General features: G+C 45.5%; 1 protein-coding gene across 7 annotated transcripts in view; it reads left to right on the top strand.

Annotated features, from left to right (window-relative positions):
• Positions 1–13,948, top strand: part of RFX1 (regulatory factor X1) — a 1,381,678-nt gene that overhangs the window by 473,460 nt on the left and 894,270 nt on the right. For 6 of the 7 annotated variants that reach the window (XM_069604381.1, XM_069604383.1, XM_069604380.1 and 3 more), the window contains one exon: positions 6,827–7,118. In XM_069604381.1, the coding sequence (XP_069460482.1) occupies positions 6,827–7,118 (292 nt within the window). The remainder of the gene's footprint in view (positions 1–6,826; positions 7,119–13,948) is intronic. The other variant, XM_069604382.1, reaches the window with a different exon arrangement.

The raw sequence follows: 13,948 nt of genomic DNA, 5'->3' as shown, positions 1-13,948 counted from the left end.
AGCATCTGTCCCTTCAGCCGCTGCTGGAGCTGCCGCAAAACCACTCTGAGGTTTTGACTCACAAGACCCCAGTGGGAGGCAGGATCTCACAGCATCTGAAAGAATGGCGAGGCATTACTTCAGATGTTTGGGCACTGGAAACAGTATCCCATGGTTACTGCCTTCCTTTTCTAAAGAAACCTCAGAATCACCCACCGGAATACAACTCTACCAAAAATCCAGACCCGCTCCTGTTGCAGGAAGTTTTAACCCTGCTACAGAAAGGTGCAATAGAACATGTACCTGTAGCGGAGAGGAACAAGGGTTGGTATGCCCCATATTTCCTCATTCCAAAGAAGGACGGAGGACTGAGACCCATCTTGGACTTGAGAAACTTGATCAAGTGCCTCAGGAAGGACAAGTTCAAGATGGTCACTCTTTCTCAGATCCTTCAGGCTCTCCAACTTCAAGACTGGTTGGTATCATTGGACCTTCAGGATGCTTACTTTCATGTGCCAATCCATCTCAAGCACAGAAAGTACCTGAGGTTTGCGATTGGCAACTCTCACTATCAGTTTCGAGTTCTGCCTTTCGGGTTGACCTCCGCCCCAAGAGTTTTCACCAAGTTGATGGCGGTAGTGGCAGCGATTCTCAGAAGAGGGGGGATTCATGTCTACCCCTATTTGGACGATTGGATGATCAGGGCACGTTCTCCAGAACAAGTCCAGGATCATCTATCCAAGACTTGCCACTTCCTTCACAAACTAGGGTTTTCTCTGAATTTAAAAAAGTCAAACATGATACCATCACAGAAGCTCCAGTTGATAGGAGCAGTCTTGGATACTCGTTCGGGCAAAGCCTCGTCTCCCGAAGAGAGAGCTCACCACATTCTGCAGATGGTGACAAAATTCCAGAATGCCCAGTATCTACCGGCCTTCGATTTTCTCAGGTTGCTCGGCCTCATGGCATCCTGCATTTTTCTGGTGCCAGAGGCCAGATTGAGGATGAGATCCCTTCAATGGGCCCTCAGAACTCAATGGTCCCAATTTTCAGGGGAAATGACAGATCTCTTACAAGTTCCAACCAGAGTAGCTCAGGACCTACAATGGTAGGTTTGCAAAGAACACATCCTCAAGGGACAATCTTTTTGGCAGCCATGGCCGGAGATCACTGTATTGACGGACGCCTCACTCACGGGGTGGGGAGCCCACACCAACGATCTGACAATCAGTGGTCGTTGGTCTCCATCGGCGTCCAGACTACACATCAACCTTTTGGAGCTGAGGGCGATCAGACTAGTGCTGAAGGCCTTCCTGCCCTCTGTACGGGGAAATAATGTCCTCATCATGACGGACAACACAGTGGCCATGTACTACCTCAACAAGAGAGGAGGAGTAGGGTCACTGCCACTGTGCAGAGAGGCAATGCAGCTCTGGTTCTGGGCAATACAAGAAGGGATCTCTCTATCTGCCATTCACCTAGCAGGAGAGCAAAACACAGCAGCGGACGCTCTGAGCAGGCAGAGCACAGTCTCTCACGAGTGGGAGATAGCTCAGGCAGTCCTTATGGAGATCTTCACTCTTTGGGGAACCCCTCAAGTGGATCTGTTTGCGACCATTGTCAACAGGAAGTGCAAACTGTACTGCTCAAGGGAATTTCTCCCGAGAGGAGCTCTAGGAGACGCATTTGTAGTAGAGTGGGAATTTCCTCTTCTGTATGCGTTCCCTCCAGTCTCTGTGATCCCTCAGGTAATCAGGAGGTTAAGAAAGTTCAGGAAAACCATGATCCTAATTGCCCTGGATTGGGCGAGGAGAACGTGGTACCCGGACCTTCTCGACATGTCCATCTGCCCTCCAATACGTCTTCCAAAAAGAGAGGATCTTCTCTCGCAAGAGGGAGGTCACGTTCTCCATCCAGAGGTCAACATACTCAACCTTCACGCATGGCTTCTGAGAGGTTGAGATACAAGGATTGGGACCTTCCGGATGATGTTATGGAGGTGTTGCTTTCGGCCAGAAGGCCAGCAACAAAATCTTTGTACCGGTGTCGTTGGAATAAGTTCAGTAACTGGTGCAGGGATAAGAATGTGGATCCTTTTGAATGTGACATTCCAATGGTATTATCTTTTCTATTACATTTAGCTAATCTGGGGCTCCAGGTTAAGACAATAAAAGGATATGTAGCAGCGCTATCTATCTTCAAGCGCTCATCAGAAGAAAGATCTTATTTTAAGATACCCTTAATAATACAATTGCTAAAAGGTTTAAACAATGTTTTTCCACCAGTATCTTTTCAAGTTCCTGTGTGGGATTTAAATTTGGTACTTAAATTTCTGACATGTGCACCCTTTGAGCCTTTACATTCTTGTCCGTTAAGGCTTCTTACATTAAAAACTATACTTTTAATTGCATTGACATCAGCCCGCAGAGTAAGTGAGTTGCAGGCACTTTCGAGTGGTCCTCCTCACACCATCTTTCATAAAGATAAAGTTGTCCTTCGAGTTAAACCATCTTTTCTGCCAAAAATAGTTTCAGACTTTCATCTGTCACAGAAAATAATTCTACCTGCATTCTATCCTCCTCCTCACACATGTAGGGAAGAGGAAATACTGCATAGGCTAGATCCCAGAAGGGCTCTAAGCTTTTACATCTCACGATTGTCAAAGATACGTCTGTGTGATCAACTTTTTGTGGGACACACTGGCCGTAAATTGGGACTAGCCGTAACCAAACAAACATTATCAAGATGGATAATTTTAGCCATAACAGAGTGTTATAGGCTAGCCGGAAAAGATCCCCATGAGGGCTTAAGAGCCCATTCAACTAGGGGCATAGCAACTTCAACAGCACTTAAGAGGGGTGTCCCTGTGCAAGATATTTGTGCAGAAGCCACATGGTCATCCATGCATACTTTCATCAAACATTATGCTTTGGACTCAACTACATCTCAAAGAGGTTTATTTGCCAAATCTGTACTACATTCGGTACATGCTAAAAGGCATCTGTACTCCCGCCTCCAATACAAAACTGCTTTGGGAGTCTATCTAAGTTGAGGAATACGTGGGAGGACACAATCCATTCGAAGAACAAGTTACTTACCAACTGTAACGTTCTTTCGATTGGATGTTCCTCTCACGTATTCCTCATCGACCCTCCCATCCTACCCCACAGTACAGTTTACGTGGTTTACACTCTAAATTCTTTCAAGGCTTGGGTCAATAAGAGGCACGCCATTGTTTATAATACATGGGCTCTAATACGAAAAAACAGAACTGAGGCCAACTGGCGCGCTCGAGGCATTTATACTACGGATGACGTCGGCACTCGACGGATGCCGCCGAGGGACATCGACGCAGTCGCCTCGAGTGGAGCGCCCTTTGCTGGAGAGAGAAAACATTTCCGAAGCAGCAAAGCTGAAGGTAAGGCTATATATCTAAGATGAGGAATACGTGGGAGGAACATCCAATCGAAAGAACGTTACAGTTGGTAAGTAACTTGTTCTTCTGGTGGCTTGGTTAGCACATTTATAGCTTTTATTCTGGTCGCATTTTAAGCACATTATGTAGCTTTTATTATGGTTGCTTGTTTAGCACATTTATAACTTTTATTCTGGTAGCTTTTTAAGCACATTATTAGCTTTTGTTATGGGCACTTGTTAAGCACATTTATAGTTTTTATCCAGTTGCTTATTAAGCACATTTTGACTTGTTAAGCACATCTGGTTGCTTGTTTACCACATTTTTAGCTGTTATTCTGGTTGCTTAGTAAGCACATTTTTTGTAGCTTTGATTCTGGTCGCTTGTTAAGCACATTTTGAACTTTTGGTATGGTCGCTTGTTAAGCACATTTATTGCTTTTTTATGGCTGCTTGTTAAGCACATTGTTAGCTTTTATACTGGTTGCTTGTTAGGCACATTTTTAGCTTTTATTCTGGTCGTTTGTTAAGCGCATTTTTAGCTTTTATTCTGGTTGCTTGTTAAGCACAATTTTAGCTTTTATTCTGGTCGCTTGTTAAGCAAATTTTTAGCTTTTGTTATGGTAGTTTATTAAACAAATTCTTTGCTTTTATTCTGGTGGCCTGTTAAGCACATTTTTAGCTTTTGTTATGGCCGCTTGTTAAGCATATTTATAGCTTTTACTCTGGTTGCTTGTTAAGCTAATTTTTAGCTTTTATTCTGATGGCTTGTTAAGCACCTTTCTAGCTTTTATTCTGGTCGCTTGTTAAGCACATTTGTAGCTTTTATTCTGGTGGCTTGTTTAGCACATTTTTAGCTTTTATTCTGGTCGCTTTTTAAGCACATTATTAGCTTTTGTAATGGTCGCTTGTTAAGCACATTTTTTGCTTTTATTCCGGTTGCTTAGTAAGCACATTTTTTGCTTTTATTCTGGTGACTTGTTAAGCACATTTGTAGCTTTTATCGTGGTTGCTTGTTTAGCACATTTTTAGCTGTTATTCTGGTTGCTTATTAAACACATTTTGAACTTTTGGTATGGTCACTTGTTAAGCACATATTTAGCTTTTGTTATGGCCGCTTGTTAAGCAAATTTGTAGCTTTTATTCTGGTTGCTTGTTAAGCACATCTTTAGCTTGTATTCTGATGGCTTGTTAAGCACATTTTTAGCTTTTATTCCGGTTGCTTGTTAAGCACATTTTTAGCTTTTATTCTAGTTGCTTGTTAAGCAAATGTGTAGCTTTTATTCTGGTCGCTTTTTAAGCACATTTTTAGCTTTTATTCTGGTTGGTTGTTAAGCACATTTTTAGCTCCTGTTATGGTCGCTTGTTTAAGCAAAATAAGAATCACTTCTAATTTCATACATTGCCTCGGCAATTTAAAATAACCATCTGGTTTGATTTGATCCATCAGGGGCGCAGTTTTAGCACCTTTAAATCACACCATTAGATTCCTAGCGAAAGCTCCCTTTGGAGTCCTCTAGTTAGTTCCCCCTGCATTTCCATAGTGGACAAATAGGCTGACAGACACACTTTCAAAAATATATATCAAAAGCTGATCATCAAAGCATGGATACGTGCCTTGTATCTGTGCTGAATATTGTTATCGCCTGTCACTCCTACATAAATAATCTCTGCTTTGGGGTAAAGACTCGTTGCAAGGGCCTTGCGAGGCCTCGGGGTCCTTGCCAGCCCTGTCTGCCCCCATAGCGGGGTATATCACTATTAGCAACCCGGGCTCCACCCAGGACTAATCATTTAAAAGGTTTTTATTTACACTGGACATTGGTTTTGTGCGTATTGTGCATGTCCAATCTTCCATTAAAAAAAGCAAAGATGGCCTCTGCCATGGAAAATAAAAGTAGCCTTTTATATTTCAATGGCGGGATGCGTGAGGCAGGCGCTTGAGAGGAATCCGATAAAAGAGGAGACGAGCAGGTCAGTTGAGTTGGGTGGAGAGGAGAGGCATGAAGGAATAACGCTTACCGCCCAAGCCTTGATCCGGTGGTAATACCGCTGGACGGGTGGGCGGTAACACAAATAAAGTTGGTCGGTATCCCAGTCAGGAAACCGCCCAACCCATGATGAGGCCCTTAGTATTAATTCCTCAAACTTTCAAAGACAGCTAATAAAGCATGGAACATTAAGGCATGGGATCATGTATGATTTGCACTTTAAAAGAGAATTACAATCTTGAAATCTCATGAAATGCCCAAAGTGTAACATTGAGGCAGCACACTTGGTCCATCTGGTTGGTTTGGTCCAAAAGTGTTGCTGTTCTAGAGTCATATTTTTGAAATGGTGTTGGACCCATTGCAATGTCTCGGGAGGATAGCTCAGGGGCATCACGCTCCCCTTGGAAGCAAGACGACGCAGAGCAACACAGGTTTCATCCCCGGGTCCGTGCTTAGAAACCTCTGGGTATTAAGCGTGTTATAAATAACCAATTACAATACATTTTATTTCTGGGGCCTATATTGGAAAATTCCAAAAAGATTTAAGAAATGTTGATTGCTAAATTGCAATTAGCAAAATCGCCTGTTACTGGATGATTCTATACAGCCCAGTGGTGAAGGGAATGGAAGCCTTATAAAACCCAAGACGATGTCTACATAGAATTTCAGTCTGCGTCTTAGTAAAAAACAAACATTAAGCACCCCTGAATTCAATGTGCTCAATGCATCAAAACAAATGATTTGTATCAACACCATTGAGTGCAGTAAAAATAGATGTATGCATGGTGTTCACACATTCTAGAAATATCTGTAAATTATGTTTGGCTGTCTTTAATATATCCTAGGCATAGCCCCCACCCTACCCCCAAAGGATATAGTCTGTCTCAGATTTTCGTATGAAAAGGAGCCAGATGTGAACCTGTGGCTGTGCAAACCAACTGTACACAAAAATGGATCGATCTTATAATGGTGCATGCTTATTGACCTATATGAAATGACGAATTCGATCTGGACAAAAAACAAACTGATTTGTAACTATGTGGATATATATATATATGAATATATGGGTCTGAACTTTTGAATAATATTTTGGTGACGTTAACTTTGTAAAGTTTGTTGGCACTCTCGGGATAGTGTTTGCATGGTCCCCATCATGACTGGATATTTTGCTCCCGTATCACATACGTTAACTGGGTGCTTCACCTGCAATCAAATAGGAATGCAGTGATATAACATCTCTAAACAGGGCCAAATGAGGGATTTGCCTATATAAATAAAATAATAAGTGACTATCTCATGCAGAATAATAGATTCAGTGACTGTGCATTTAGAGTGTGGTGCACAATACTTGCATTGCTGGCCTAAAATGTTTGTCTTCTCTCTGAAGAAAATAAGTTTGCTTATGAGCCACCATCTGACAATTCCTCATCTTTCCTTTGCAGCAGGTCTGGTGCCTACCCATATACTGAGACTCAGCTCTACAGCCAGAACCCACCAACCACCTACTATGAATCCCAGGAGGCCCCTGAACAGGACAGCTCGCCTGCCACTTCTCAAGCTGTGGCCAGCAGTGGGTCTGTGCCCATGTATGTCACCGGAGGACAGATTGTATCAAACCAGACTGGAGGGAGCACAGGTGGAGGTGGAGCTAGCACCTATGTAATTCCAGGAGGATACCTGCTGGGGAGTTCCAACCAATCATACTCGCACACCACTCGAGCCTCTCCAGCTACAGTAAGTCTGTGCAGCCATTAACACTCTCACACAACACAATCCTTTTCAGTGTGAAACCTACTTGCACACAAGAAGATTATAGCTGGCAAACCGTAGCTTCTGTACTTTGTCTGAATTGAGTTGTACATTTAAGGAATAGCACCTCTGGTGCAAATTTTCTGTGAGCACGCAGCATTATAGCGTGTCAGATAAAATCGTCTTGTATGTATTTTTTGACCTGCGTCCAGGTTTAGGTTGTCTGCAGTGCTCCTGTTGTAGCTCTAGCACTCCATTCATCTATTTGCTATTGAAGTAAGGTGGTGTCAACTCTCTTGTTCTCAAACCTACTTGCACACCACAGGTACTCCACAGGAGCTGTATGTCTGTGCATCCAACCCTATTTACCTAATGAATGCTTCTTCCAGGCCAATTTAAGTCAGCATCCAGTCTAGGCCTGAAAAAATATACATGTTAGGTCACTGTAATTCTATGCCGTTCTCAGTAAATCTGTATGAAGAGATGTATTTTATAACGTGAGGAAATCCAGGGGTTGATTAAGATTTTATAAACGCATGAGGGGGTTCCAAAATATTTAAAACGGGAGAATTTCTACCTTGCGTAAAGACCATAGTCATCCTGCCCATCACTTCTCTGACTCTCCAATACCTGGAAATCAAACACAAGTCTCTCACAGCCCCTGGCTCTCAAGTGTCCCCTGCACTTCTTTCTTAGCATGTTCGATATTCTGCCCAGGCATCTTTGTCAGGATGGTATGGTATGGTATGGAAAAGTATTAAGCGCAAAACATACACCTTAGAAAATGCATCATGATGCTGAGGGTTTAGGTGGTCCCATCCACCTGCAAATCTTGAGACTGTGCCAGGCCTGGGTCAAGCATCGCTAGATCTTACTGGGCCAGGAGATACTGGTATTTGATTCTGCCACAGTAGCCGGCAGCATTTGGTAGCCAGGTGCCTCTTCTTCATGTCTTCCCCTCTCTTCATAACTACTACTTTCCTCCTCCCCCTTAGCTCCTACTTTTCTCCCATTTCTTCCACCAGCTCCTCCTTTCCTAAGGCCACTGACAACTTGTATGATTCATTCATTCTTCACCTTTACCTCTCCTGTGGGCGTGTTTGGAATTGACTTTCCAAACCACCCTTTGGTGCTAATACTCACTCTTTCTTTCCTTGCCCCATTCTTAGGCAAACTCCCCTGTCTTCTTTCTCCTCCTTCCTTTGTAAATCTTGATAAGCTTAGCCTTATCCAGTTGTGACTCGTTTTTCTTCAGGTCTCCACTCTCTTTTTCCTCCTCCGCTCTCTACTACCTTGTCTAGGTCTTTCTGATTTTCTCCACCTCCACCAATTTCTCCGCTCCTCTCCAACTTTGCACTCTCCTCTTTGCTTTTCGCCTACTCCATTATTAACTCGTCTCTCCAGGTATGCCTGCTCGACTCTCCTCCATTCACTTTCTACAACCCTATTCAGGTCTTTCCAGCATCTTTTTGACAATCCAGTTCCTCCACTCTTAACTCCCTGCTCCATGTCTTTCTGCTGCCTTCTTCCCCTCTATTCCACGTCCTCACTTTGCTCCCGCATCTCTGATTGCTTCTCCCTCATATTCTGTCTTTACGCCTCTCCTCGCTCACCCTTTCACCTCACTCCAAATAACCACCACTTTCCATCTTTCAACACGTATACCTGGTATTGACTGGTAGCCCTCCAGTCAACCATGCTCAGCTATAGGCTGCAGCCACTGAAAGGAATTTTGTTCTGCAACTGCTTCGATATGCTTTGCTTCTCTGGACAAAGCTTCGGGGACTGAACCTGTGAAAGGGTTGTCTACCAAACCTTCTTTTCACTCCTGTCTTGATGTCCACCACCACCTGCCTCCATTCCGTGACAGACGGTTGGTTACTTCAGTTCTCCTTCCATCCTATGGGCGGTTTTCCGCCGTCCTCTCAGATTTGTTTAGGTGGTATCACGTAGATGACTGGGATCAAGGACAATACAAACACTGAAAACTAAAGTTCAAGGTGATTTATTAGAGAACTTTAAAAGTGCAGGGTTACAATAATAAACAGGGATGACATAAAGTGTAATTCAAGCGTGACAGGATAGGTCTGGTGATTTGTAACATAAATATGTGGGGAAACTACTAGTTCAACTATGGCTTTCCTGCAGCCATAGAATGTGCCAAGGTACTCTTTCCGTTCCTTATGAATATGTGAGTCATTGAGCAAAGTCTCTGGTATCCCAGTATCTGACACTTGCCTTTTCCTAGGGTTTGTGGGTAATCCTCAGCAAAGCTGGTTATCACAGGGAGGCCTCGCATTCCTTTCTCCTCCTCATTCTTATCCTGCTCTAACTGGTTGCTGATCTCTTGTCCTCCACCGGGATCTCCGGCTTCTGCACGTCATGGAGTTCTCTCTCGGTGAGAGCCTTTACATTTCGAGTGCGAATAATAAGGAGCTTGGGGAGGGGGTGTTACGCAAGATTTCTCTTTTAGACAACTTTCCCACCATATTCGATGGACCTCCACACTTTTTTGCTTGTGTCCTGACTATTTACAGGCTACACTTCCCTGGCCTTTGCTCTCTTGTTATTGGGAAACTGTCTAGTCCTTAAGTCTGTCAGTACTGGGAACAATGTTTCCCTTTTGTCTTTCTACTTTTTACCTTCTTTGGTAACTTTTTAACACTGTACAGAGCATCTTACAATGCAGTACAATGGAGATACTTTTGTGTCACCCTAGACACTTACCTATGGGATTTTTGGTTACTTTTTAATGTGCCTAAAGATAAGCTAGTGGCGGCAAGTACCTTTTTACCATGTTTGCTAAATTTTTAGTATGCACATTCGCGTTTAGTGCGTTTGCCTACTAACAGTGGCTAGTGCCCCAACATGGCCATGCCACGTTATTGTTTGCTTGTTCTTTGGTCATGTTATTATTTGGCCTTCTTCCTGCCTTCTCAGGGCAGGAAATCGCTAATATGGTCATGCATTGCCCCGAGAAAGCTGCTGTTTTGTGTGTGTGGACCCAGCAAGCGGGTTGGGACTGTCTGGTCTCAATCCACATTCTGGTGCCAGTGAGTCTGGTGTGCATGCATGAAAGAAAGCCACAGTGGTCCCTGATTGGACCACTACTGGCTGAGTGAGTGGTGCAGATCCTTGCTATTGGAGGGCTACGTTTTATCACTCACCTGAACTTAGGAGAAGAAGAGGAGTCTTGCACCCATTCCAGAATATCAGAAACAGAGCCAAGTATCCGGTGTAGCTGTGCAGACAACTGAAGAACCGAAGACGACTTCTGAAGATGCCTGGTGACCTTTCCTGCAACTGTCCCAGTGAAGCCCTGCTGGACTACCTGATCTCTGGAAGCCCTTGTCAGTGCTTTGTACCTTGGACTGGTGGAACCAACCAGCCTCAACGTCTTCTTGCGTTAATGCTTCTTTGAGCCTTCAGAAGTGTCCCTAGACCACCCGGTGGACTGAGCTTTGATTTGGGCTACCGCACCAGAAGCGCTGCCATTCCGCATTTTCATTTGGAATTTCGGTGGTTGCCAGCTAGTCCTACAAGTCGCCTTCCTGCCAAGGTTCACCTTCCCAGCTTCAAGGGACCCTGTCTTGGAGATCGGTCTTTGTTTGCGACTGGAGGAACGCCTGCTGTCGCCCGTGTACGGTGACTGTCGCTGGAATCGGCCATCCTTCATCTGGTGTAGTATTCTAAATAGGCCGGCATCAGTGCTCACTGCATTTCTTCTTCGGCGAGGATTGCACTCAGCTCCTGAACCCAACCAGAATGCTCCTTGCACCCACAGCTTCTGGGCATCTTCTACTGGATCCAACAGCAGTAAAACCTATCTTCAGCGACTCCTAGTCGACCTGCCAAGTCACTTGGGAAAATCAGAGTAAGTGCAGTGAGTAATCGCAATACTTACAGCTGCTCCTATCGCCTCCATTTTAAGATCTTTGATGTATTTCATTCTTTCGCTTTTTAAACGTTTGCTCAAAAAGCTTTTCTAGGGGGGGCGTGGCTTGGTGCCGTGGCTACTGGCATGGCTGCGTAGAAGCTCCTGCCTCTTCTCAGCCACCGACGGCATTTTAACTGGCTTGACTGCACTTTGCAAATGTATTAAACTGCATACGGAGTGAGGAGGGACGGTGCACTGAATGCCAGAAATGCAGTGCGCGTTCTCCCTTCCTTCACTCCCAATGCACCTATCCTGTGAGTGACTCCGGGGAAAAGAAAATGGCGGCTGCACCCTCCTGGAGCTCCACGGTGCTCGCCCTGGAAGGAACTGCAGCGTAAGAGGGGATTATCTTTACCCACTAGTGCCGGGCAGCACCCGAGGTACATAGAGCACCAGCCACGTCCAAGTAAGCTCCCGTGATGCTTGCAGTCACGGTGAGCTGAATCCCCCCATAGCAGCCAAAGCCTAATTTCCGCTGTTTGATGAGAATCCATGCAACTCCCAGCCCCGCTTCACAGCTCTGCAGCACTTGTACCAGCCCGGTCAACACAGCGGGGGGAGCAGATTTACTTTGGCAGCCCTACAACGTCTCCCGCCAGTATCACCCTATCTGAACTGCACTGGGCTGCCGGGCCGAACGTAAAATAGCTGGAAGCTACAATTGGACCGGCAGGTGCATCAGTATCCGCACCTGGGCTGTTTAAACAATCAGAACCGCAGCAGACCCAAGTGGACTCATGGGCACGGAGCCCCAGTCAACTGCACCTGTCCTCCCAACTCCACGACTTGGGGGAGGCTATTGGTCCAAGTCACCATACGCTCTGGCAACACAACTCAACCTGAACCCAGGGGCGCCTTCAGAGGCGTCATAGGAGTTCAACCTGCAAAAGTCCTCAGTAGATACCTCTGGGTCAGGTGTGCTATATAAATAAAATAAACAAGCAAACAAACAAACAAGCACAACTATCGAAGGAGGAGGTGGGGCTGTTCGCTCTCTCGCGCAAGTCGAGTCCTGATAGCTCTGAATCAGGGGCCCATCACGGAAGTCCAGGCTGGGACTCTGGCCCCCTATAGATCCTAGTATCGTCCTCCATATATGGAAATCGTACATCGGGGGACTCCAAGGAGCTTGTTAAAGTAGCGAAAAGGCCGATCTAGTGCTCACGGCTCAGTTTGAGGCTCCCCCTGAGAGCGGGAGACACTAACGGGGGTCTACCAAGTAAGCCGCGGATCCCAAAAGAAACAGGGCAAAAGATGGCAAAAGAAGGAAAATCATCAAGCAAGTGTACATCTCCACATTAATGACCCAACCCAACTCTGAAAGCTTGACAAAGGGAGACTAAGCGGATTCACAGCCTGTGGAACCATTAGGGACATCAAACAGTTCTTTCACACAATCGGTAACAAAATCTGACCTGCAGGAACTATTAGCAGCCATGACGAGGGAGTTCCAAAAGGGTACAGAGGAAGTCATGGGTAAAATAGCTTCACTGGAGAAGCGGGTCGCAGCAGTCGAAAGCAGAACAGCCGATATCGAGAATAATCTCTGTGAACAATCATTTGAAACTGAGGAACACAGGGACAGGATTGCTGCCCTTGAGGCGAGATGAGAAGCATTGGAATCTAAACAGGAGGACGCCATAATCGCTCAAGGCGAAACAACATACGCCTATGGGAATCCCCACCTCGGTTGCTGACGCAGACCTGGAAAGCTACATGAAGGATCTATTTAGATTCATAATCACGCTCCCAGGCGATGCCCCGCTTGAAATAGACAGAGTTCACTGTACAAGAGCCCAGCAAACTCTCTCGGCCCCACCGGACGTCCCAGCAAGAATTCATTTTTTCAAGGTGAAGGAGGAAATAATGCGAGAGTCCAGGACCTCTAAAAATATTCAATTCAGGGGAGCAACCACATCACTATTCCAGGACCTGTCGAATGCCACTCTCCTAAAACAATAGTCATTAAAGCAGCTTACTGAGTGGTTGAGAGAAAAGAAGGTTTCTTACCGCTGGGGCTTCCCGACCTACCTAAATTTCACCTGGGAAGGCACACAGAAGCAAATACGCCTGTTAAAAGAAGCAGAGAGGTTCCTGGGGTTGGGAGCAGATAGTGGAGCATCGGATTGAGAATCAGTCTCCTAGGATCAGATAGAGCAACCATATACGAGCGCCTGGACGAGAGTGAGCAGGAGACGCCGGATTCGGGGCCCTCCCCGGAAAAACAACAAGAACCTGTACAGAACGGGACACTAAAACCACAACTGTTAAGCCGGAATTCCCTTTGGGGCTCCCCATGGAGCAGAAAACTCTGAAATGCAGCTAGGAGTAAGTCAAATGGCGGACGTCCTTCCCTGTGGCGGGGGCACCTGGTGGGTCTGCTTCTCCTGTAATTAAAAGTGATGGGAAGCCGCCCCAGTTCTGGGACCATTGGGTTGAAACAACAGTAAATATGGAACCGGTAACTTGGGTAAATGTCTTCCCTGCATTATATAGTTATGTTGTTAAGATTATAATAGGCCATGTTGGCCTTCAGTTAGTCGGTGGCGGGATGGAGCCGGATACCACGTTGGTTGCGGGCTGCTCTCGACCATGATTATTGGGGGGATGGTGGAAGGGCGAGGGAAGGAGGGAAGGGAGAGGGGACAGGCTAAGGGGGGAAATTACACTCAGAAGGCTTCAAGAGATTGAGGGGGTCAAAACATCAACACACGACAAACAAGGAGAAACACATGGTCAAAGCAAATGTATGTCTAACACATGGGAGGGTTTCCCTGTAAGCACTACTAGAAGCAAGCACACCAAGGGGAATAATGGGGTCTAGCGGTGAACGCAAATATTGACATGGAATGTTCAGGGGCTTAATTTCCTGGCAAAA

This window comes from Ambystoma mexicanum, chromosome 3q (genome assembly GCF_040938575.1).
Source record: "Ambystoma mexicanum isolate Mex_15411 chromosome 3q, UKY_AmexF1_1, whole genome shotgun sequence".
NCBI lineage: Eukaryota > Metazoa > Chordata > Amphibia > Caudata > Ambystomatidae > Ambystoma > Ambystoma mexicanum.
This window is presented reverse-complemented; position numbering and strand designations above follow the sequence as displayed.